The 26,921-nt window shown below is 41.4% G+C and overlaps 1 protein-coding gene across 1 annotated transcript in view; it reads right to left on the bottom strand.

Moving 5' to 3' along the window:
• Positions 1-17,847, bottom strand: part of cd247 (CD247 molecule) — a 106,002-nt gene extending 88,155 nt beyond the window's left edge. The window contains exon 1 of the mRNA XM_070892970.1: positions 17,797-17,847. Within this exon, the coding sequence (XP_070749071.1) occupies positions 17,797-17,803 (7 nt within the window). The 5' untranslated portion in view covers positions 17,804-17,847. The remainder of the gene's footprint in view (positions 1-17,796) is intronic.
• Positions 17,848-26,921: the final 9,074 nt, after the last annotated feature.

The following is a 26,921-nucleotide window of genomic DNA, read 5'->3' as shown; positions in this document are numbered from 1 at the left end:
CTCCCCATAACCCCTTATTCCCTTATCGGTTAAGAAACTGCCTATCTTGATCTTAAATTTATTCAATGACCCAGCTTCCACAGCTCTCTCAGGCAGCAAATTCCACAGATTTACAACCCTCAGAGAAGAAATTCCTCCTCATCTCAGTTTTAAATGGGCGGCCCCTTATTCTAAGATCATGCCCCATAGTTCTAATCTCTCCCATCAGTGGAAACATCCTCTCTGCATCCACCTTGTCAGGCCCCTTCAATCTTATGTGTTAAACCGTTCACCTCTCATTCTTCAAAATTTCAATGAGTAGAGGCCCAACCTCCTCAACCTTTCCTCATAAGTCAACCCCTTCATCTCCGGAATCAACCTAGTGAACCTTCTCTGAACTGCCTCCAAAGCAAGTAGATCGTTTCTTAAATATGGAAACCAAAACTGTATGCAGTATTCCAGGTGTGGCCTCACCAATACTCTGTATAACTGTAGCAAAACTTCCCTGCTTTTATATTCCATCCCCTGAGCAATAAAGGCCAATATTCCATTGGCCTTCCTGATCACTTGCTGTACCTGCATACTAACCTTTTGTGTTTCATGCACCAGGTCCCGCTGTACTACAGCACTATGTAATTTTTCTCCATTTAAATAATAACTTGCTCTTCGATTTTTTTTCTGCCAAAGTGCATAACCTCACACTTTCCAACATTATACTCCATATGCCAAATTTTTGCTTACTCACTTAGCCTGTCTGTTGTTTTGCAGGTTTTTTATGTCCTCCTCACACATTGCTTTTCCTCCCATCATTGTATCGTCAGCAAACTTGGCTACATTACACTCTGTCCCTTCATCCAAGTCGTTAATATAGATTGTAAATAGTTGGGGTCCCAGCACTGATTCCTGCGGCACACTACTAGTTACTGATTGCCAACCCAAGAATGAACCATTTATCCCGACTCTCTGTTTTCTGTTCGTTAGCCAATCCTCTATCCGTGCTAACATATTACCCCCAATCTTGTGAACTTTTATCTTGTGCAGTAACCTTTTATGTAGCACCTTGTCAAATGCCTTCTGGTAGTCCAGATACACTAGATCCACTGGTTCCCCTTCATCCAACCTGTCCATTACATCCTCAAAAAATTTCAGCAAATTTGTCAAACATGACTTGCCCTTCATAAATACATGCTGACTCTGCCTGACTGAATTATGCTTTTCCAAATGTCCTGCTACTGCTTCCTTAATAATGGACTCCAGCATTTTCCCGTTACATTTGCAGTTTTCCAATCTGCTGGGACCTCCCCAAAATCCAGGGAATTTTGGTAAATTACAACCAATGCATCCACTATCCCTGCCGCTACTTCCCTTAAGACTCTAGGATGCAAGCCATCAGGTCCAGGGGATTTATCTGCCTTTAGTCCCATTATCTTACTGAGCACCACCTCCTTGGTGATTGTGATTGTGTTAAGTTCCTCCCCCCCCCCCCCCCCCCGTCGCCCCTTGACTATCCAATGGGATATTTTTAGTGTCCTCTACCGTAAAGACTGATACAAAATATTTGTTCAGAGTTTCTGCCATCTCCATGTTCCCCATTACTAATTCCCTGGTTTCATCCTCGAAGTGACCAACATTTACTTTAGCTTCACTGCTGGAGGTGCCATCTTTTATATGAGATGTTAAACCAAGGCCCCACCTGCCTGCTCAGGTGGATGTAAAAGATCCAATGGCACTATTTGAGAACGTGAAGGAAATTCTCCCAATGTCACAGCCAAATTTATCCCTCAACCAACACCATTCGAACTGGCCTATCTGGTCTTTTATCCCACTGCAGTTTGTGGGAACTTGCTGTATGTAAATTGGCTGCAGCATTTGCCTATATAACAATAGCGACTTTAAATGCCATTCAATCATTGGCTGTGAAGCACATTCGGAGACATCCTGAGAATGTGAAAGGCATTTATATAAATGCTAGTTCTTTCTTATATTAAATTCCTGTGCACTATTTTATCAAAGTCATTAATGCTTTATTTTAAATGGATTAATAACGTTGCATCAAATCCCCTTATGTACTATTCTAACATTGTATTAAACAGTGCACTACAAGGAATCTCAACTCCCAAATGTTTTTAAAATGTATGACAGAAATAAATGCTTACTTTGTCAATCTATTTAGCATGGTCAACAACAGAATTTTGGCATGATAGCAAATATGTTTTTGAGAAAGTTACAAAGGCCATTTAGTGCTCAAAGGTTTTAGTGAACAATATTTTCCACGATTACACATTTTTACAAGTAAAGTCTACGTAAACTCCACTGCAGTAATGACTAGGTATATTTAAACTTTTGGCCGAATCATTCATTTTCGGTTTACTTCAGCAGATGTCATAACTTTGACGGAAGAGCGATAGAAACCTTGTTAACATTGTTTTTCTAGGGTTTCTGTACCTCTTCCGTCCAAGTTACAGCGGAACAGCAGGAGAAGCTCCATGGGCATTCATTCCCATTATATCCGAGGTTCTGTCAGGTAACTCAGTCCAGGAAAGGGTCAATGGAAAATATACTCTACTAAATTGCCCATAATCCTTAATGTTACAAAAGGAGATATCTTTTGATACTGGTATTCCTTTGTTGGCTCGTGTTGCCATGTTACTGATGGTGAGATGCAGCCTGAGATGAGGACATTTTTCGGCACTTTTTATGAAACCACATTTCTGGAATGTATGTCGGATTTTCATGATAAACGCAGGCGAGGTAACTCACTAGCTGCTGTATCTTTTCTCCCTTGGACACGAAGGCAGTGTTGACCCTCTAAAATTGATAGCTGCACAAGTCACAAGCAAAAACCTTCATTACAAGCATGAATCTGCAGGTAAGTAGCACTCAGCTAAAATGTTGGTCCTCCATGAAGAAGCAGCAAGAATGCTTTCTTTCATGACCTTTGGATTGCGGTGCTTCCAAAGAACCTTATAACATTACAGTTAAAGAACTGGCTCATTGACGATGAAGAAACGGTGATATGTCCAAGTCAGGATGGTGTGCAACTTGGAAGTGATGGTGGTCCCACAGCGTTGCTGCTTTTCTACCTCTAGGTGGTAGAGGTTGCAAGGGAGGGAAGTAACCTTGGCGAGTTGTTGCAGTACCTCCTGTAGATTGTACATACTGCAGCCACAGTGCGTTGGTGGTGGAGGGGGTGGATAATGTAGGTCTAATGGTACCAGCAGGTGGGCACAAACCCCTTCTTGTGCATGAGGCAGAATGGACACAGAAATCAGATTCCATGTTGTATTTGAATCTAATTTCTATGTAGATTTCCCACTGTTTCTATCTCACCTTTAATAAAGATTTACCAATTCTGTACATATATTAGTTTAAAATTGTATTTGACTTCATGATATAGTTACAATCTGACTAAAATGGACTAAATAGGTTTATAGCAGATCCCATGTTTAACCATTGTTCGACAGTAACTGAGAAGAAAGGTTATAGATGATCTTCAAGCAAACTGGACTTTTTAATGTTACATTGCTGTCCATAAGTTTGTTCCATAACGGCAGCCCCAATCTTCTCTCTTTTGTTTTATCTCTGCAGTGCGTGTCTTGTGTGGGGGTTCAAACAAAAACACTGAATGGAAACAGTCTGATGTAGGTGGGTGACAGCTCATCTCTCAAGAGCCTATACAAAGATATTGTAAACATACACTGAGTGTGGAAATCCAGCATAATCAGATAAGCAGTTTCAAATTTCTGATTAATAAAGTGATCTTGAACAGAAGTTGTACTTATAAGAGCTCAATCAGGGGAATCCCTGGAGGAATCTAGATATTAAATAGATGTTTCCTTTCATGTCTAGATCAATTAGAACATCTGTTCCGAACCCTAACACTTGGAAGGGAACCTGCTTTCTCTTTTGCATTCGCAGGGATTAGAAATGATTTATGCATGTCAAGCAACACTTAATGTTCAACAAAAGTAAGTTATTCAAAAGTTAACTTAAAGACTCATTGGTGCTACATTACATTGCTGGTTTGTAGCTGATAACAGCTCTGCCATTGGGGCCAAACCAGAAATGTAAAGAGCCTCTGATGCTGCTGTCAGAGCAGGTGCAACACCATCAAAAAAGAGAGATTCCAGTGTCAGCTCTGACACAAACAGAAGCAGGTTGCATTTGGAGCAATAGTAGCTTTTGCCACTACAAAGAAGACAACAAAACTGTTCTATAGCTGCTCGCCAGTACGGACATTCTCCAGTCACTGCCATCAGCAGCTGACGATGATAGTCAATGCTCAGCAAGTTTGATGATAGGCAAGATGAACAAGATTAATTCAATGATCCGGAATTTGCGGTCCTGATAACGGTGAACTGGCAGTGTTTGCCATTTTTTCGCCGTTGAAACTCACCGCAACTTTAGGATGTAACGCATGCGCAGCCTACCGTGGAAATCCTGAAGTTGCGGTTGGTCATTCACTGCTTCGCCATGGGCTGCACTGTGAACGCCCACCCCCCCACCCCCCACCCCACCCCACACACACTCCCCACGGAGCCAGTAAACGGTGAAATCTGCAAAATCATCGAAACTGACAAAAACTTCACCTCTTCCACAGTAATTACGCTGTTAAATACTCTATTAAAAGCTACACCCAAAGGGATTAGGTGTAACTGGGGTTTTAATAGCGTATTGACTGCTAAACAAAGGTTATGGCCCTGAAAAACACATTTTTATTTTGTGCAATGTCAAATTTATCCATTTTAATAAAAATTTTACATTTTAAGGAACTTAAAAAAAAAAAAAAATTATTTTTTTGAAAAGTTTTTTCATCTTTATTTCAGATTTGGCTTTTACCCCATGTGCGAGCCCCAATCTTTGTTTTGCTCTCTCTAGCACTTTTTTTAAAAAATTGCATTTTAGGAGTGTACCCATTTCCGAGTTCACTGTGAGAATTCTGCGTTTTGATTAGCTACTTAGACAGCTGAAATAAAAACAGAAAATGCTGGAAATACTCAGCAGGTCAGGCAGCATCTGTGGAGGGAGAAACAGAGTTAACGTTTCAAGTCGATGACCCTTCGTCACAACTGGTAAATGTTAGCGATGTAACAGCTTTTAAGCAAGTGTAGAGGCAGAGAAAGGGGGAGGGGAGGAAAGAAGAAAAGGGAAGGTCTGTGATAGGGTGGAAGGCAGAAGAGATTAAGAGACAAAAGGGATGATGGTGCAAGGCAAAAAGAGATGGTAATGGCAAGTTAAGAAACAAAACAACAACTTATATTTATATAGCGCTTTAACGTAGTGAAACGTCCCAAGATACTTCACAGGAGCATTAAGAGATTAAACAATTTGGCACCGAGCCACATAAGTAGAAATTAGTGCAGGTGACCAAAAGATTGTTCAAAGAGGTATATTTTAAGGAGTGTCTTGAAGGAGGAAGGAGAGGTTTTGGGGCCTAGGCAACAGAAGGCAAAGCCACCAATGGTTGAACGATTATAATCAGGGGATGCTCAAGAGGGCAGAATTAGAGGAGCGCAGACATCTTGGGGGTCGGGGGGGGGGGGGTTGTTGTGGGGCTGGAGGAGGTTACAGAGATAGGGAGGGGCAAGGCCATGGAGGGATTTGAAAATAAGGATGAGAATTTTGAAATCGAGGCGTTGCTTAACCGGAAGTCAATGTAGGTCAGTGAGCACAGGGGTGATGGGTGAGCTTGACTTAGTGCAAGTTAGGGCACGGGCAGCTGAGTTTTGTATCGCCTCTAGTTTATGTAGGATAGAATGTGGGAGGAGTGCGTTGGAATAGTCGAGTCTAGTGATAACAAACACATGGATGAGGGTTTCAACAGCGGATGAGCTGAGGCAAGGGCGGAGATGGGCGATGTTACGGAGGTGGAAATAGGCGGTCTTAGTTATACTGCGGATATGTGGGCGAAAGCTCATTTCAGGGTCAAGTATGACATCAAGGTTGCGAAAGTCTAGTTCAGCTTCAGACAGGAGTTGGAGAGAGGGTTGGAGTCAGTGGCGAGGGAATGGAATTTGTGGCGGGGACCCGAAACAATGGCTTTGGTCTTCCCAATATTCAGTTGGAGAAAATTTCTGCTTATCCAGAACTGGTTGTCGGACGAGCAGTCTGACAATTTAGAGACCGTGGAGGGGTCAAGAGAAGTGGTACATGTGGAAACTGACACTGTGTTTTTGGATGATGTCGCCAAGCGGCAACATGTAGATGAAAAATAGGATGGGACCAAGGATAGATCCTTGGGGGACACCAAAGGTAATGTTGCGGGGGCAGCAAGAGTAGCTGTTGCAGGTGATTCTCTAGCTTCGGTCAGATAGGTATGAATGGAACCAGGCAAATGCAGTCCCACCCAGCTGGACAACAGTGGAGAGGCGTTGGAGAAGGATAGAGTGGTCAAACGTGTCAAAGGCATCAAACAAGTCAAGAACGACGAGGGGGGATAGTTTGCCTATGTTTCAGTCACAAAGGATGCCATTTGTGACTTTGATAAGAGCCATTTCAGTACTGTGGCAGGCACGGAATCCGGATTGGAGGGATTCAAACATAGAATTGCGGGAAAGATGGGCACAGATTTGGGCGGCGACTACATGCTCAAAGGCTTTGGCAAGGAAAGGAAGGTTGGAGATGGGCAATAGTTTGCAAGGACGAAGGGATCGAGGGTTGGTTTTCTAAGGAGAGGGGTGATGACGGCAGATTTGAGGGAGAGGGGGACAGTAGCTAAGGAGAGTGAACCACAACAATGTCAGCTAATATGGGAGCCAGAAAAGGAAGTTGGGTGGTCAGCAGTTTGGTGAGAATAGGATCAAGGGAGCAGGAACAAAAGAATATAAGAAATAGGAGCAGGAGAAGGCCATACGGCCCCTCAAGCCTGCTCCGCCATTTAATACGATCATGGCTGATCCGATCATGGACTCGGGTCCACTTCCCTGCCTGCTCTCCATAACCCCTTATTCCCTTATTGTTTAAGAAACTGTCTATTTCGGTCTTAAATTTATTCAATGTCCCAGCTTCCACAGCTCTCAGGCAGCGAATTCCACAGATCCACAACCCTCGGAGAAGAAATTTTTCCTCATCTCAGCTTTAAATGGGCGGCTCCTTATTCAAAGATCATGCCCCCTAGTTCTAATCTCCCCCATCAGTGGAAACATCCTCTCTGCATCCACCTTGTCAAGCCCCCTCAATCTTATACGTTTTGATAAGATCACCTCTCATTCTTCTGAATTCCAATGAGTAGAGGCCCAACCTACTCAACCTTTCCTCATAAGTTAACCCCCTCATCTCTGGAATCAACCTTGTGAACCTTCTCTGAACTGCCTCCAAAGCAAGTATATCCTTTCGTAAATATGGAAACCAAAACTGCACGCAGTATTCCAGGTGTGGCCTCACCAATACCCTGTACAACTGTAGCAAGACTTCGCTGCTTTTATACTCCATCCCCTTTGCAATAAAGGCCAAGATTCCATTTGCCTTCCTGATCACTTGCTGTACCTGCATACTTTTCATGCACAAGTACCCCCAGGTCCCGCTGTAATGCAGCATTTGGCAATCTTTCTCCATTTAAATAATAATTTGCTCTTTGATTTTTTTCTGCCAAAGTGCATAACCTCACACTTTCCAACATTATACACCATCTGCCAAATTTTGCCCACTCACTTAGCCTGTCTGTGTCCTTTTGCAGATTTTGTGTGTCCTTCTCACACATTGCTTTTCCTCCCATCTTTGTATCGTCGGCAAATTTGGCTACGTTAAACTCAGTCCCTTCCTCCAAGAAGTGGGTCTCATAGATAGGATGAGCTCAGAAAGGTCATGAGGAGAGATCGGAAAGAAACTAGAGAATGAGGTGATGTCAGGGCTAGGACAAGGGGGATCCTTAGAGGAAGTTTGGCCGGTGGGCTAGGGGAAGGAATGGAAGAGGCAAAGGTAGCCGAGCAGATGGTCTGAACAGTTTTGGTCTTACTGAATGGTGGTGCAGGCTCGAAGGGCCGAATGGCCTACTCCTGCACCTATTTTCTATGTTTCTATGTAAGTGTGATCCCGAGCTTCTGGTCGCCTGTCACTTTAATTCTCCGCTCCACTCCCACTCTGATCTCTCTGTCCTCAGCCTCTTATACTGTTCCAATGAAGCTCAACGCAAGCTCAAGGAACAGCACCTCATCTTTCCAAGCATTTTACAGCCTTCTGTTTTCAACATAGAGTTTCAACAATTTCAGACCGTAACCCCTGCCCCTATTTTTTTTTTCTCTCTTTCTCATGGCAGCTATTGATGATTCTGTCATTTCCATTCACACCCTATCTAGACTCATCGTTAGTTTCTTAACTTGTCCCATTAACATCTCCTTTGTATTGCACCATCATCCCTTTTGTCTCTTAATCACTCCTGTCTTCCATCCCATCACAGACCTTGCCTTTAGTTCTTTCCTCCACTCCCCCTTTCCCTGCCCCGACACTTGCTTAAAAACCTGTTACATCTCAAAATTTTTCCAGTTCTGACAAAGGGCCATCGACCTGAAACGTTAACTCTGTTTCTCACTCAACAGATGCTGCCTGACCTCCTGAGTATTTCCAGCATTTTCTGTTTTTATTTCAGATTTCCAGCATTCGTACTTTTTGCTTAGACAGCTTATTGATGTCACAGCAGCTCTTCGCTGGGAATCCGCATTAACTTGCGTTGATTTCAATTACGCATTGGAAAACCCGAAATTCTCGACACAGAGATCGCGGGATGTTTGTTCGAACCTTACTTTGGAGCCAGTAGTGAAAGCCTTTGCTTCAACATTGACTGCAAATGCTAGGCCATTATGAAATGTTACTACTTCGTCCCAAAATATCAAGTGGACGAAATTCGTTAACATCCCATTTAGGGGCGGTAACCAAGGTGAGGCGGTACTTCCTGCGCCCGGCGCAAAAGTCTCGCCCCAGCCGTGAAATTGGGGTTACCACGCCTGAGGGGAAGTGGAGCGCAATATCGGGCACGCCACTTCCACTCAGGGGTGGGACCGGGTCGCTAAGCGCGGGAATTTTCCAGTGCTACGCAGAGCGCCACATAGCACTAACGGGAGAACATAGTCCTCCCTTACCGTTAAAGGGGAGGGCATGCTGCAAGCTCTGCAATTGGGCAAGGGACCACCACTTCATCATTTGTCAGATCTTGCTATATGCAAGGTAGGTGATGATTTCCCTACACAACAGTCAAGGCAGCAGCGCATCACAGAAGTGGAGTGCTGGGTTACAACATGGCGGCACAGACCTCGCAAAATCACCAACTCAATGCTGCGACCAATAAGTCGGCCATTGAAAAAAAAAAGACGCCACGCAGCTCCCCTTTAATTTGCGCCTCGTGATTGGTGCGAACTTCGCCCACGGCGGCCTCACAGGAATTTCCGCTGCAGGGCAAAAACGTGTTGATGTCATCGTCGCCGGTGCAATGGCCTGGGAAGCTACCTGCGGGAGCAGGGCGCTGCTGGTCTGCGCCTCCACTAACGTCCCGTGAGAGAAATCATTCGGGCCCCGTTTGCGCCCCTGGGAGGCGCAAACGATGCTAATTTCTCCCCCCAGCACTTTGGCCCTGAAATTCTTCAGAATGCTGGGATTGTCTTCTAGTGCTGACCCTGCAAAAGTGAGCTGGCTCAGTGAGAGGACACCTATTTAGCACGCAGTAGGACCCAGGTACAGAAGAGTGGGAAGGTCGGGGCGGATGAGCGGCGAGTGTTTGTGGCGAGATGCAGTGAACGTTTGTGGCGGAGGTACGACAGATGAGGGTACGGGGCCCAGAAGAGCCGAGGGCCCAGGGGTAGCACGGGCTAGCCCACACTGCGATATATGTGCGCGCTAGGTCCATGCAACAGAGCAGGTCTCCAGTCATCTTGGTTAATCTTTGCCACTGGACCAAGACCTAGCGCTGCCAAGGCCATGTGGTGGCTGGTGTGCAACGGTCATCACACGTTAAAAAAATTCATGCACAGGCATCTTCCACCCCCTCAATTGGAGTTCAAGACTGGAACATCGGGTCCTTCATCGAAACACCTGTGAACGCGTGGAAGCAAGTCATCCTCGTTCGTGGGACCGCCGATGATGAGGTGGGTGGATGCACCACTATGGGAAGAGCCCACCTCTGCCTCCTTCTCCTGATCTCACCCATGACCTTTTCAGTGACATTAGTAAGGTGACTAATCAGCAAAAAAAAATAAAATAAATTGCTCCGTCTTTAGGGTCCAGGCTCTTCTCTGACCTGGACCTCACTGGTAGGGCTCATGATTGGAGGTCTCAACAATCGGCATACTGGCAGGCACAGATACACTAGGTCCTGACTGAGCAAATAGAGTGGAAACTTGCTCAACCAACACCAGCAAAAACAAACGAACTGTTCACTTAGTCATTTGTGGGATCTTGCAATATGCAAGACAGGTGCTGCAATTCTTTGTACGCAGATGTTTGAGAGATGTGATGAGGCATAACCTATGGGCAATTTTTTTTCTCCACACCTGATTTCTACCTCTAACACAAAAATATGAAGTAAAGAGGTTGGACCTAAAATTCTACTACTTGTGCAACTGATAACTCTGAGGCATGTTCAGAGTGCGGGTGGGTGGGGTGGGGGTGATATCAGGTGCAAAACCTGGAAGAGGTTTCAGCGTGTTGGTTCTGGTATTTCAATGTCGAATTCATGACAGCGGGCGAGGTGTGGAACCATAGGACGCAACCTCAACTGGAGCATTTAAAGGGCTAATCCAAGGATAGAATTTGGAGGAGTTGGGAGTTGCAGCAAAGTGAAGGAGTAGTGCTGTAATGGATTCAGGATGGTCACGGGCAGCACCAAGATTTAATGATGCATCCATTGATGCACTGTTGGGTGTAGTGAGGAGTAGGAGATAGCTACTTTCCCCCAGCAATGAGAGGAAGAAACTTACTGCTCCAACAAAGGCGGCCTAGTTGGAGGTGGTTGAGGAAGTCAGGAGCCAGGAGCATTATGTTGTGCTGCTCGACTCACTGCAGGAAGCACTTTAATGATTTAACCAGGTCAGGAAAGGTGAGTACAATGGCACGAGTCCATGCAGGCCTTGACGATGATCGTGCAGACTCTGGCTGCCAACATGTGAGGCACCTTAAATAGGATGACAGACACCTTAGCCTTGGCCTTACAGCACGTCACTGATCTATACCAAGCTGCTCTCCAGCAGAGTGGTCGGAGTGAAGCTCGGCTGGCCCATGACAGGCATGCTGGCAAAAGAGGACATGAAAGTGAAAACTCCACTCAAAGCATTCCCACTACTTCTTTCAGTCAGTATCCGACATGCTGTCTCCTCTTTCAATGGCTGGGTTGGCCCCTGCACAGATGGAGGTGGAACAGTCTTTGGTGGCGTCCTCGCAGGCTCCAACACCGAGAAGTCATTAGCCAAGAGCATTTCAACAGTCAGAGCAGGGACCTGAACATCCTGCCTCTACCTCTCCTAAAGCTACAGGGGTTGCACTATATAGGAGCAGTTGGAAAAGTAAGAGTAAAGCTATGTAGTTCAACAAGGGTATGCACATGGGTGTTTGGCAAAATGTTACTTTGCTAAGTTTCTGATGTTTAAAAGTAGTCACATGTAGTTTATTACTTTGCGCAACCTTGGTTGCTGGGCGGCAACACGCCTTTTCATTTGCTTGTTGATGCATAGGAAGATGAGAATTGATGGGGACCAATGGGGGGGGGGGGGGGGAATGTGCAATGGGTGGATGGTTGGTTGCAGGACTGCTCTATGTCAATGGGAGTGCTGGGGGGGGTGGGGGTCGGAAGAAGGTGGAAGAGACTGGCTATTGGATGTGATTGTTACATCAGTCTAACTGGTAGTGACTAACTGAACCTTACAGCTGTAAGGGAATCCCTGGCATCACGGGCAGCAATGAGAGCGTCTAGTGCTGCATTGGGGCTGCCATCTTCACCTCCTACTCCTCCTCCTCTTCATTGGATTCATCAGCAGACGATGTGTGTTCAGCGCCTTGTTCCTCTTGCAGCTCCAATCCACACTGCTGCGCAATGTTGGGCAGAGTGCAGCACATCACAATCATCCTAGAGCCCCTGGTTGGTGAGTACTGACGGATTGCAGCAGGCTAAATTTGTCCAGGCACCTGACCATCCCGATTGCTTGCTCAATGACACATCATATGATCATATCGCTGTTGTTGTAACGCTTTTGGGCTTCATTGGTGGGGTTCCTCACTGGCGTCATCAGCCAAGTTTGAAGAGGGTTGCTGTTGTGTCCGAGCAGCCGCCCCTTGTGTCTGCTTTGCAGATCCAAAGAGGTCGGGGAGCTTGGACTGTCGCAGGATGAAAGCATCATGGCAGCTCTCCAGGAAACTAGCACACGGACCTTGTCTTGTGGTTGCATACGAGCTGAACACTGAATGGAATCCCTTGTTGTTTACAAATACACCTGGTTGATCTGGAGGTTCATGGATTGCTACATGTGTGCAGTCGATGACACCCTGTAGCTGTGGGAAGCCAGCCAGAGACGCAAACCCGAGTGCCCGCTCATTCTGACCAGTGAATTTATGTGCAGTCAATTGTGAGATCCTGGATATGTTTCCGGTACTGCCCTGGAAGGATTCGGAGGCAAAAAAGTTGAGGGCAGTGGTTGCTTTTACAGCCACTGATAATGCATGGCCAACATGTCCAGCAGGGAGCAAGACGACTTCTAAGAGGCTGCAGATGTCTGCCACCACCTAACACGACAACCTCAGCCTCCAGAAGCACTGCTCTCCCAAGAGGCCAAGGAAGCTGACCCTCTGTCTGTACATATTGTTATGTGGGGCGTGTCTCCTGCAAGCTTGCCCATCTCTGCTCACCACCTGCAGGTCCCTCCATTGCAGGATGTTGCTGCTGCTGATTATCTTGCTCCTCAGCCGAGGTCCATTCTAGGGCAGCCATGGCATCACCGTCACCCATCTTGATCTTGCGTCTCAATGTTCCCTCTAATTTTTTTGTTTGCCCGCTTGGGGTGCTTGGGGAGATCGCTGGGGGTCGGAGATCACAGTGGGTCATAGAAATTTACAGCACGGAAGGAGGCCATTTCGGCCCATCGTGTCCGCAACGGCCGACAAAGAACTATTCTGCCTAATCCCACTTTCCAGCTCTTGGCCCGTAGCCTTGTAGGTTACGGCACATCAAGTGCACATCAAAGTACTTTTTAAATGTGGTAGGGGTTTCTGCCTCTACCACCCTTTTAGGCAGTGAGTTCCACACCCCTACCACCCTCAGAGTGAAAAAAATACCCCTCAAATCCTCTCTAAACCTCCTACCAATAACTTTAAATCTGTCCCCCCGGTTGTTGACCTCTCTGCTACGGGAAATAGGTCCTTCCTATCCACTCTATCGAGGCCCCATATAATGTTATACACCTCAAATAAAGTCTCCCCTTAGTCTCATCTGTTCCAAAGAAAACAAACCCAGCCTATCCAATCTTTGCTCATAGCTACAGTTCTCCAGTCCAGGCAACATCCTCGTAAATCTCCTCTATACCCTTTCCAGCGCAATTAAATTTTTCCTGTAATGTGATGACCAGAACTGCACGCAGTACTCTAGCTGTGGCCTAACTAGTGGTTTATACAGTTCAAGCATAACCTCCCTGCTCTTGTAGTTTGTGCCTTGGCTAATAAAGGAGAGTATTCCATATGCCTTCTTAACCACCTTATCTACCTGGCCTGCTACCTTTTGGGATCTGTGGACATGCATTCCAAGATCCCTTTGTTCCTCTACACTTTTCAGTGTCCTACCACTTAATGTGTATTCCCTTGCCTTGTTAGCCCTCCCCAAATGCATTATCTCACACTTGTCCAGATTAAATTCCATTTGCCACTGTTCTGCCCACCTGACCAGTTCATTGATATCTTCCTGCAATCTACAGCTTTCTTCTTCATTATCAACCACACCATCAATTTTTGTATTATCTGCAAACTTCTTAATCATACTCCTACATTAAAGTCTAAATCATTGATATATACCACAAAAAGCAGGGGATCTAGTACTGAGTCCTGCGGAACCCCACTGGAAACAGGGTTCCAGTCACAAAAACACCCATCAACCATTACCCTTTGCTTCCTGCCTCTGAGAAAATGTTGGATCCAACTTGCCACTTTGCCTTGGATCCCATGGGCTTTATTTTCGTGATCAATCGGTCATGTGGGACCTTATCAAAAGCCTGGCTAAAATCCATATACACCTCATCAAACGCACTCCCCTCATAGTCCTTCCTTGTTACCTCCTCAAAAAATTCAATCAAGTTAGTCAGACACGACATAAAAACAGAGAATGCTGGAAATCTCAGCAGGTCAGGCAGCATCTGTGGTGAGAAAAACAGAGTTAACCTTTCGGGTCGACGACCCTTCTTCAGAACTGCCGAATGTTTGAAAAGAGCACATTCTTAAGCACTGAAAGTGGGAGGGGAAGAAAGAACAAAAGGGACGGTCTGTGATAGGGTGGAAGACAGGAGAGATTAGAGACACAAAAGGGATGATGGGCCGAATTGAAATGGTAATGACAGAAGTGAGAAAAAGGTAGCTTGGGTGTGAACGGCAGAGTAATGACCAGCTCCGACAAAGGGAGTTCTGACGAAAGGTTGTTGACCCGAAACATTAATTTTGTTTTTCTTTCTACAGATGCTGACTGACCCGTTGAGATTTCCAGCATTCTCTGCTTTTATTTCAGATTCCTGCAATCCGCAGTATTTTGCTTTTATATTAGTCAGACACGACCTTCCCTTAACAAATCCATGCTGACTGTCCTTGATTAACCAGTGTCTTTCCAAATTAAAATTTATCTTGTGCCTCAGAATTTTTTCCAATAATTTTCCCACCACTGAGGTTAGGCTGACTGGCCTACTGAGGGAAAAGGAAATAATTGTAGTTTAATACCATTTTGTCATATTCTCATTATTCATTTAATTTGAAAAATGTTCAAGCAAGGATTTGAAACAGTTTCTGACAGCATGTTAATTTATTGAAAATAGTCTATGTTAAAATTACCTCTCTGTAATTACGCAATATTTAAATCAATATACTCAGTGTAAGTTAAGTGTGCACTTATATATTTAACATAAGTTAAGGGTGCAATTATCACTGTACTGAATGTAAGCTATATATGTTAGTAGTTTTTAAAATAAGTAACTTAAGTTAGTAGATTGTGTTTGTCGCAAAATGTGTAAACATCTTGGTTTGAAATTTATTCAGAGTATGGAAACAAAACTTCTGTTAATAATGTCAAAACACTGGCATGAGTACTAAGTGGAATAAATGAAAGATGTTAATCATCAAGGTTATTTTGTTAACAGGAAGAAATTGCGTATTAAATATCATACATCATGCTGCTGTAGCATATATAGCATTTTATGCACTTTAGTGATATCACTAGGTTTGGATACAAAGTGTAGATATTTAAATGTAGATATTAGTATATAACAATTTCACTACACTCAATCTTCCATTGCAAAAAGGAAACTACTATATCAAAGATAACCAACAGATTTCTGTTATTTTTTTAAATTTCAAGGTGATGTATTTAGTATGCTTGTACATATTATTGCTTCAAGAGGTTACAAACAAACATGCAACATATTCCTTTTAGAAACATTTTATAGCTACCCTTTTTTGATGCAATTTGCTGTTATCACGTTAACACATCACAAACTTTAACATCGCAAAAGGTAAATCTCGTTAGAAAAATGACACTGCAGATCATTCTCAGCTTCTGAAATCCACTCCTTTTTTTGGATCATACAACATCTGAAAATTATTTTTTGTCTATTTCCAAGGATGAATAATGCAAAATAACATTACAGAAATGCACCGAAACAAAGAATTAAAAAAAAATTTTGAGAATTAATTTTAAAAATCATAATTTATTTGATCTTGCTGCAGCAATGAGAAAGCAATCCTCAAAGTTGGCTAACATTGTCATTATGAAGCTATTAAATGTTCCTGAGTTACTTTCGTAAATCATATACATAAGTATACCACTAGAAAATAATTTGATAGTGTTAGTTTATTATACAATATATCCAAAGCTTATATCAAATTAACATATATCTCATGATTTCTTAAAATAAGTTCACATTATTTACTTGTCATGACAAATTTGTTTGCAATTTCAGACAAATAATTCTGGATTATTTCTCATTGATCGGTCATTGACATTCTCATTCAGTATTCCAATACACTTACCAAGCTGTCTATCTGACTGTTTCATGACATTGCTGATCATCTAGTACCTTCCATTTTGTAGGCAGCATTTTTACGTTAAAATCTGATGCAATATAAGTGCAATACCGCGGTAATTGCACTAGAGATAAAGATGTGTCACTGCTCTTTTCTCATTTCAGATGCTGATGGATTTGCAGTGTTTTCCCAACATTTTATGTTTTTATTTCAAAAGCTTAAAAAAGAGCTGGATGGTTCCTACAATGCCAGTTTGTGTGTTATTGTAATAGACTTCAATGCATCTTAAAATATTTCCATTGGGTACGATTATATTTATAACAAACATAAGATTTAGGACATCAATATTCTGTATCAATCACTCACATAGAAAAGGCTTAATATTTGATGACTGATGAGTACAGGTAAACATATTTGGTATTAGCAATATTGTAAGAGCAATACGTCTGATAAGCTGTAACACACATATATGAATCAGAAGTAGTGAATGAACATGGAATTCAAAGTACTTCATCAGGAAAATGTAAGAAAAATAAGGTGGATGAACAGTTTTAACCATATTGGAAGCCGACAGTGATTTTGCATCAGAATCTAAAATATAACCAGTGTAAATTTCATAGTTTACAAATGCTCTTTAGCACATCTGAATCCCCCATGGTAGTATGTTCACACGTAGACACTGACAGAAAATGATTTCTGCAGGTGTTGTGTGAAAGGAAAGAATGTGGTTGGAAAAATGGGTCTTCCAGTACTCATAACTTAAACAAGACAAAACAAGCACTAACTGCATCTTATTGATAAATTTATCTCATCTTGATAAGATTCTGAATCATTTTTAATTGCATATTTTTTAGGTTGTATAAAGATTATGTTGTAATCAAGATTTCTGTAAATTACGGTAAATTAAATAAGATCAACTCAGGCCATTTAACTATCTGTTCTACAAATATGATGCCATTAAAAGAACACAAGGAACTTTGTAAAATCATACACAATTATCAATTTCTGTTCATAAAACAGTTCCTTATCTCATGATTCAGTTATTAAAATTATTAGGATTTTTTCAGCTATCTTGTATCTTTCTGATTCCTTTCCCTGCAGCTTTTGGAAGATTAGATTTCTAACATGTTTTGAGAGATACTAATTAAACATTAGTTTACATTTTATTTTAATGTAGGAGAAAATATACCCCGTGAGGTTGTTTACATTGGGGCCCTATAAGACTAAAATAAACTCACAATTTAAAACAGAACAGCCAATATTCAACTAATGAGATGAGAATGTTTATTCTTTTGCAAAGAAATTAAAGACTGTAAAACAAGTTATCCTTTAGGATTCATCACTTTGAAGAAAAAGCTAGTTTATTGTTGGATTTGTGCAATAAAGGCAAGCACGATACTTAGGATTGTAGCATGAAACAAGCTGCTGTAATTCTATCATATAAGCATATTTGCAACAAATACTTTTTTTCTAAAAAAGTTAGTTAAAAAGCTTTAAACATTTATATGTATGCCCTTCAAGGGACATTAAGACCTTTTGCTAAGTGTTAAAACCTTATAGCAATGTTCTAATAACACTAAGAACACAGATGGTTAAAAATAAATACTATTGGTTTTACACACAGATGCTTACCTGGCATGTATGGTACAATCAAGAATCTATCTTAATGTAGACAATTGTTTTTAAGTTCTGAAGAGTGATATAATTACTGAAACATAACAGGCTGTCACATTAGGAAATCCGTAGGATGGGATGGGGGTGGGACAGAGGTGGTGGGAGCCTTCACCATGGAAATATTCTTCACTGACTGCATATCATTGGGTTACTATGTATACATATATGAGTCACAAATGAAATCAAAACGGTTCTCCCACTTACACTGTATTGGTCTTCCCTAAATGGCACCCATACAAAGCTCTGCACTTTTCTGTTTCCCAACATGGCTATATCAGGCTTGGTTGAAACAGATTGATAAGCAAAACACATTGGGCTGCACTTATACCATAGGCATTGGTCTTCTCTGCTTCCCTGGTGGCTAAATGTAACCTTTGAGAGTGTGGTAACATTCTATGTAATTACATACAGCACAAAAACAGGCCATTTTTCCAAACAGGTCTGTGGTGGTGTATATCCTCCACACAAACCTCCTCCCACCTTACTTCATCTCACCTGATCAACATTTCATTAACAACAAATGACATTAAAAAAACCTCAAATGTAAGCTTATAAAGTTCCAGGAGTCTCAGATTGCCTGGGCACTTGTAAAATGTGCTTTTGCATAGGGTTGGAGTTGTATTCACTCAGTACAAAATGCAAACAGCACAAGACTACCTAGTAGCTGTAGTCTCACATTTTACTGCATGTGGATTCGGATCCAAATTATGCAGCCACTTTTGTGTTGATGCACATCTGAAACCACTTTGCCCAGACATGGAAGTTGTAAGCTAAAAACAGCCTAGACTGACCGGCTAATGAGCAGAGTGGTTTTCAGCATTCACCTGATGAACAGCCCTGAAAGCTGGTATCTGCACCTTGGAATCTGCGTTAATCTTAATAAAGGCATGACAGCAAACACTGCACTGACAGTCAAACTGGCAAGGTAAAAAACACAAAAATCTAAACAACGAACTGAGAGAAACATTGCTACTGCTTGTGTAGTAATATTAGAAATTCATTGCCCAGTTCTGGGTGTGAGGTTGGACACATGCACTTTGTTTCTGTGTCACTTAGCTTAGTGCAAACTGCAGAGAGTGCAGCCGATAGGATGAGTCTGGCCCACCAGCTGCACTGTGCATTATACAGATACAAAATCATTTATAATGAAATTCTTTCAGCTCTAAAATCTAATATAAATTAAAACTCCGTGTTCTATCACATAAATATTTTTCCATATGTCTATGAAGAGTTATATTAATGATAAGCCAATCAACTCTCAGACATAATTTTTTGTGGAAGCTTAAAATGTTCCCAAATTTCATACTCCAAAACATGATTACTGTGTTCCTTCACTATTACAATATTGAATTTGTTTTTTTTCCTGGAACTGCATTAGGGGAAAGAATAAATGAAACCCCAGATACCCATACATCATTTAAACATTAATATCTCTAATCAATTGAATTCTAAAATGGCATTTTACATCTTCACCTGCTATTTAAAGATATTTAACAAAAACAATCTAGTTTTTGAAATGAAAAGATGGAATGGAAACTCAATCGCATTTATTGTTATTATCATTCATTTCTTCCATATTTTTACTATGTAATTCATTTTGGTGATAAATCATACTGTTGTTTCTCATCCTCCATCTTATTGTTTAAATACCGTGAACTTACAGTAATATTTTGCTTTCATTTCAAATCACAGGCTGTTTAAACAAACATTTAATTTGATAAAACAATGTCTGGCACTATGAATCTCAAATGTATGGGTTAAGTTGAGAATCTTAAATAAATGATGGCAAATCAATTAATACATCAAAAAGTGTATTTTCCTGTTGTAAAACTAATTAAATAACTACTTCAAAAAGCACAGTAAAATATATTGGCTTTTGTCAGAAATTAGGTGTGTTTGTGATGTCCACATTCCGTTGTATCTAGGTTACTGTGCTGAAGAATAAATGGAAATAGTCTGAATTGTAAAGATTTTACATTCAAAAGCTGGCTATAAATTCTTCTTACATCGACATCACTTCAATCACCGGTGACCGGCACTGAATAAAGAGCCTCGGTTGAACCAAATGAAACATGTTCAGTATTTTAAGCCAAATCTTTTGCGTCCAAAAAAAATCCTTTGTATGCCTAGAAGAAGATTTATTTGTACCGTAGTTTTCTAAACCTAACTCCTACTTACTGCTCTCCAACAAACATTAACTATAACAAAAGTTAAAATATAATTTATTTTTGTTCAGAAAATGATTGTGCTTTTGTGCATTTTGTCAGTTCTAATTTATAATGCCATGTTAATCCAGATTTTATATGATAGAAAACAAACATTTCAAAAGCTTCAAGGGTCATTCAGTTATAAATAGTTGCTATTTTCAGTCAAAAATATTTATTATAGTTATGTAATCTGCCAAAGTATATTTCATAATGAGGATATATCCACAATAAAACTAACAAACAATTAACTCAAAAGTCGGTTATGGTCAACTTCACAAGTAGAAGTACTCTCTTGCGATATCTCACTGCTGCCCATGACATTTTCTATTTAGACCTTTTGTAGGATGATTTTTCACTCTTTCTTCAGACCAAAAAAGGTAAGTGAATTTATTATAATTAAAAACAGAAAATGCTGAAAATACTCAGCAGGTCAAGCAACAACTGTGGAGAAAGAAACATAGTTAAAGTTTCAGGTCGATGCGACAGACATACGGTCCTATGCCACATGTCAGACTGAATTGCAATTTTAACATACAAATGGGGAGAGCATGCACCTAGTTGCTGGTCCTAGTTGGACTGGATGTTGAGTGGCCTAACCAATAGTCATTAAAGGGATCGCTGGAGGCCGCTTAGGAAAAGGTACGTTTTTGGCTTTTAAAATTTGTTTGCTGCCTGCAGGTTGCTGGTAAAACTCGAATGAGGCCAAACCTGAAAATGGTTCGGACCTTCCCGCTGTGGCCTTGGGTGGGCACATTGGCCGTCCGTTTTGGGCCATTTGGTCTGTCAGCAACAAAAAGAGCCAAAAGACGGTTGATGTTGTATATGGGACCCACAAAAAAGTTAACTTTATTTCTTCTCATTGGATGCTGAAAGCCTGCTGTGTATGTCTAGCATTTTGTGAAAATACTCTTAATGAGTATTCAAAAGTAACAAGTGATGGTGAAATGCAATTGCAAAATAGCCCTAAATTTCCTGGTGACCTGGGTTACACTCTCTGATTAAATCAGCCAAGTGAGCAGCAGAGGAGAAAGGATATCAGGTAGAGCCAGGTTTCTGCTCCAAAGACACATAAGGAAAATTCCTGCTGAAGATTAGGGTATGAGGAAGTTCCTTATGCCCCATAGAAGACCATGACGCCAGTAAGGAGGTGGGATGATGTTCCCCAGTGAAATTGCATGGCTCCCATCTCCTTGGAGCAGAACCTCCTCAGACCCGATCCACTGCAGCACAGCAGGATTGCTGATGCACCACTGATTTCCACCCTTGGAGTATCCACAGTCAAGGTGGATCCAACCACTTCTAATATTTCCAGTAGATGCCTACCTTTGGTCGAAGAATCTGGATCCATTATCTTTCCAATGTCCAGATCATTGGGCACTCAATTCTAAGCCTCTTCCAAGTGCCATTGTGATAGTTGTTAATGTTTGTTTAAGTTTCAGTAACTGAGATGACATATTGGTGCAGCACACTGAATTGCCAATGTGCTGCATCAGGGATTCACATCAAATAGAGAGCAGCTCACAGGGCTGCAATGCCACTTTAGGCTGCTTTCAAGTTGTTCTAGTAAATGGTCACAAGAGAGAGCTGATTCAGTGAAAAACTGTAGATGCCTTCTTCACATAAATTGATTTATTGTTATGAGGTTTTCTTCATGTGGGGTACCGCAAGGTTCTGTGCTGGGGCCCCAGCTGTTTACACTGTACATTAATGATTTGGACGAGGGGATTAAATGTAGTATCTCCAAATTTGCGGATGACACTAAGTTGGGTGGCAGTGTGAGCTGCGAGGAGGATGCTATGAGGCTGCAGAGTGATTTGGATAGGTTAGGTGAGTGGGCAAATGCATGGCAGATGAAGTATAATGTGGATAAATGTGTGGTTATCCACTTTGGTGGTAAAAACAGAGAGACAGACTATTATCTGAATAGTGACAGATTAGGTAAAGGGGAGGTGCAACGAGACCTGGGTGTCATGGTACATCAGTCATTGAAGGTTGGCATGCAGGTACAGCAGGCGGTTAAGAAAGCAAATGGCATGTTGGCTTTCATAGCGAGGGGATTTGAGTACAGGGGCAGGGAGGTGTTACTACAGTTGTATCGGGCCTTGGTGAGGCCACACCTGGAGTATTGTGTACAGTTTTGATCTCTTAACTTGACGGACATTCTTGCTATTGAGGGAGTGCAGCGAAGGTTCACCAGACTGATTCCCGGGAAAGCGGGACTGACATATCAAGACTGGATCAACTGGGCTTGTATTCACTGGAGTTCAGAAGAATGAGAGGGAATCTCATAGAAACGTTTAAAATTCTGACAAGTTTAGGCAGGTTAGATGCAGGAAGAATGTTCCCAATGTTGGGGAAGTCCAGAACCAGGGGTCACAGTCTAAGGATAAGGGGTAAGCCATTTAGGACCGAGATGAGGAGAAACTTCTTCACCCAGAGAGTGGTGAACCTGTGGAATTCTCTACCACAGGAAGTTGTTGAGGCCAATTCACTAAATATATTCAAAAAGGAGTTAGATTTAGTCTTTACTACTAGGGGGATCAAGGGGTATGGCGAGAAAGCAGGAATGGGGTACTGAAGTTGCATGTTCAGCCATGAACTCATTGAATGGCGGTGCAGGCTCGAAGGGCCGAATGGCCTACTCCTGCAACTATTTTCTATGTTTCTATGTTTCTAATTCTATTGTTACTTCATATTTTCTTCAGTTTAACAACAAAACCTTAATGAAAAAAATTAGATCTCCTCTTCAATTTCCCACCCTGCCCCATTTTATTTCTTCAGTGAGTTTGGAGTTTAAAACAACCAGGTGCATAATAATAGCAATAATATTAACAATGACCAGCTACATTCAAAGTTAAACATTCAATAAGCTGTATATTTATAATTCTTCCCATTTTCTAAATCTTTGAAAAATCAACACTGGCCATTGCTACATTCAAAATTTCTGATGATCCAACTCCTAGAACTATAACAACAGAAGTAAAATGACTTCAAACAAGATAGTCATCAGTGCTGATTATTATTTATATCTTAGAATAACCTTCTCACCCGAGTCCTGAAAATGGACAATGAGAAAAGGCCCTGCCAATCCACTACATAAAGTTTAGAATCATATTTGATTTAATTAAACATATTACGCACATCTTCAGAAGGTTCCAATCACTGAAAGTAAATACTTAGAGACATTGATCATCCCTCAATTATTTGTTTTTTTTCTGTCATTAAACCTACAACCCAAAAGCTTTATTCACAATGACAGGGTATAGTGGTAACTATGCTACTAAACCTTCAGTGTTACATTTGTGTGAGATGTCATTAGATCGAAAGAACCGAAATTCACAAAAAAACAAAATGAGGAGACTATAACTGCAGCCTATAACAGGCTCAATATGAACATTAAGACAGATGTTTCATAAATGATGAAGAATCCATACATCAGGACAGACTTCAGCATATATTTTGCTAATCATATATCAAATATTGATTTAACTTACGAAATATGACAGTCGTATAGAATAGTAGTGGGCAAAATAGGTCCTGGGGCCATTTCCAACCTGCCAATTGCTTCTTTCTGGCCTGCACAGTGGTGCTCAAACTTGACTCTACGGCGATGTCGTTGGACGAGGGTGATGGATCTGTGAGCAGGGGCTAATGGGGGTGGAGCTGTGAGCCGGATTGGACTCTCTTTCTCCCTCCCCTCTGTTCACTGCTGCCTGACTGAAGCCCGATGTTTGTCCATTTGGTGTCCTGATGCGGTGAGCGGGCCTCAGTCCCTCACTTCTCATATTTAACTCCTGGTTTCATTGTTTACGCCGGGTTTCCCGTCCCCCGCTCACCAGATCCAGAAAACATTTCAAAGAACCTGAAGTTAGCTGTTATTTAATGTTAAATATGTTTTTCTCGGTTTCAACATAGTGTTTAGGGTAAGTGTTGAAGGGAGTGCAGTGGGTTTGTGCGGAGTGATCGGGCACTCGGGAGTCTTTTGTCTGACTCCGGCCCTCGGTGTTTGTCCTTGCTAGCAGGACCATGCCAGACAGGAGAGAACAAAAACATCCCCTTCAAATCATTCCGCTTAAAACTGATTTGTATTAAAGGTCTGCCATTCGCAGCTGGTGATAGATGTTGAGAATTTTACAATCAGTACCAGCAGGGCCCAGGCAGCTTCTTCCGATAGTTTTAGTGCAGAAACGTGACCAAAGCCGGATCAGAACCCGACTATGACTCCCAGTTTAAGAGATTATATTATTGATTTTCTGCTTTCCTGCTTATCAGTTGCTCGAAGCTGTTTGCTCATTGACCACCCACTGCTGCTTCTCCTTTTGTTTGATTTACTTTAGGACAAGCGGTCCTAAATGAGCATAATTCATTTTTTTTATTTCCATAACTACTATGTACTGATTTTCAATTGCCAACATGTCTAAAATAGTAATTTTTAAATTAAGATCATCTGGTCGGTGATTAAAATAGTAGAGACAGCAAAGTATTATCTTTTCACTTTGGAAATAACAGTCAGCTTTTAGTCACCTGAAGATATGGCACTGACAGATTTTGAGCTCTCGGCTTCAAGTATTGGGTTTAAAATAACATTAAAAATTTTTTTTTTTTCAAAAAGGCATTTGACACCCAATAAGTAAGAGCTGATAAAAAAAATAATAAAAATGATACTTTTAACAATAGTCTGAAAAGCGTTAGATTTGTGTCTTCTTTGGCTTGAATTATATTTGTGTACTGTCTATTTTCATGTTTGTTAGCATGTTATAAAGTGTTATTTTTATTAAGTATGGAAACGACATGAAGAATTCTTTATACAATAAATGCCATAACAAATTTTAACAGTAGCTGTTAACACAATTCATTTTGTGTGCGGCTCTCAACAGCTCACCAAAACTTAAGTGGCACTCCAGCCCAAATAATTACCTACCCTGATTTAGAACATATCAAACACTTCTGCTGAGTAATTCACAGAAAATATGTTTACTACTTTATTCCCGTTTGTCAAAATTAGATTAACAGCTCTCCTAATTGCCATGGTAGTGCAAATGTCTTTAAAGTTGTAATGGCATTTGACACCCAATTAGTAAATTCACACACAAACAGCAAATGGTATTTATGTAATTATATGAGTCCTAACATTAAATATTCAGTCATTCATACACAAGATTATGAATATATAACACACATACATATATATATATATGTTCTATATTCATAACCATCATAGACTAAATAGAAGAAATAGAAAAATATTCTTTTCAGAGCCACTTTGAGATATTAGTCAGAGAGAATAAACAGCATTTTTCATCAGTTGAAGTGAGTTCCAGGCATTTGACATGTGCAAAAGACCAATGTTGTTTACCTTTGATGACAATGCATATGTTATGTTCCTTTCACTCATTGAAGAATTACTATAAATCACCTTTGCAAGCATGATATTGTTTGAGTTCCATGTTAATAACCATCCTATTCATGTTTTTTGGTTCTGATCAGTGCTTGGTATGGTATCAATCCCATTTTGCTCCATGAATAAAGGGAAATAGCAATGTTATAAGTATTGTAACAGTTATGATTACAACCCAATTAAAGCCAATAAAAGTTTGGAATCTAAACAAATGCCACACTTTATAACACATTTTGTTATGTTTTCATGTTATTCCTTCAACAAAAGTGTCTGTTTTACTGTGTTGTTACTAGAAAACTCCAGCAAGAGTCGTTAGTTAAATATTGCAGTCCTATTGGTTTGATTGTTTCACCCTACAGGCGTCACATCAAAAAGTTGGAAGCTTTCCATATGCGCAGTCTCAGATCTATACTCCACATACGCTGGCAAGATCAGGTGTCAAACTTTGAGGTTCTGGAGAGAGCACAATCAACTAGCATCAAGGTGATGATCATGCGAGCTCAGTTCCGGTGGGCTGGACATGTCATCCACATGGATGAGTCAAGGATCCCTCGTCAGCTTCTTCACGGCGAGCTCTGTGAAGGCCGAAGACACCAGGGGCGCCCCCGCAAGCGCGACAAAGATTGCATCAAGGCTAACCTCCAGTACTGTGGCATCCGACCAAAGGACCTCGAGAATACAGCAGCTAATAAAATCCAGTGGCGAACCCTCATGAGGACTGCCTGCCAGACCTTCGAAGAAAGCCGATGTCAACGCTTGCGGGACACTAGAGATAGACAACATCAGGTGGCAGTACTGTCAGCATCAGGCACATCGAACTCCCATTGTCCGACTAGCAAGAGACTATGTGCATCCAGAATTGGCCTATACAGCCACTTGAAGACACATGCCATTGATGATTAGCACATCAACATCTTTGTTGGATACAACAGACTACCAAGATTGGTTCGATATATTATATTAGAGGTACTGGTGGTTCAATATATTATATTAGAGGTACTGGTTCGATATGTTGTATTACATGTATTGGTTTGATGTTCTGCTACTCTACGCGTATCACTTTGTGCTCAGGTAAACCAGAGCTGTGTGCATACTTAAAACACAGGTACATAGCTCTGCTCAATGGTGCCCAAACATTGGTGAAAGTTATACTATTAGAAATTAACCATCAGAATAGACAGCTCATTTACATCAGAAACCTTACAACAGATCACCAGGTATTTTTAAATTTTCCTTTGCACAGATTGCAATCTAACAGGAATCAGTGTGAAGCGATTAAGCGATTAAAAGTGATTAAGCCTAAGTAGTCTCATACCACTTCTGGTTAATTGATTTGCACCCACATTACATGACTTAAATTATAGTTATACTGCACACACCGTCAGTATGATGCTAAAGTCATACCGAATTGACTTAAGATCTGCAGCATAACTGCCCCTTAGGTTAGTCATTTCTTTTGTTTGTTATAAAAGGTACAC

This window comes from Pristiophorus japonicus, chromosome 11 (genome assembly GCF_044704955.1).
Source record: "Pristiophorus japonicus isolate sPriJap1 chromosome 11, sPriJap1.hap1, whole genome shotgun sequence".
NCBI lineage: Eukaryota > Metazoa > Chordata > Chondrichthyes > Pristiophoridae > Pristiophorus > Pristiophorus japonicus.
The sequence above is the reverse complement of the archived record's forward strand: the minus strand, read 5'-3'. Positions and strand labels throughout refer to the sequence as shown.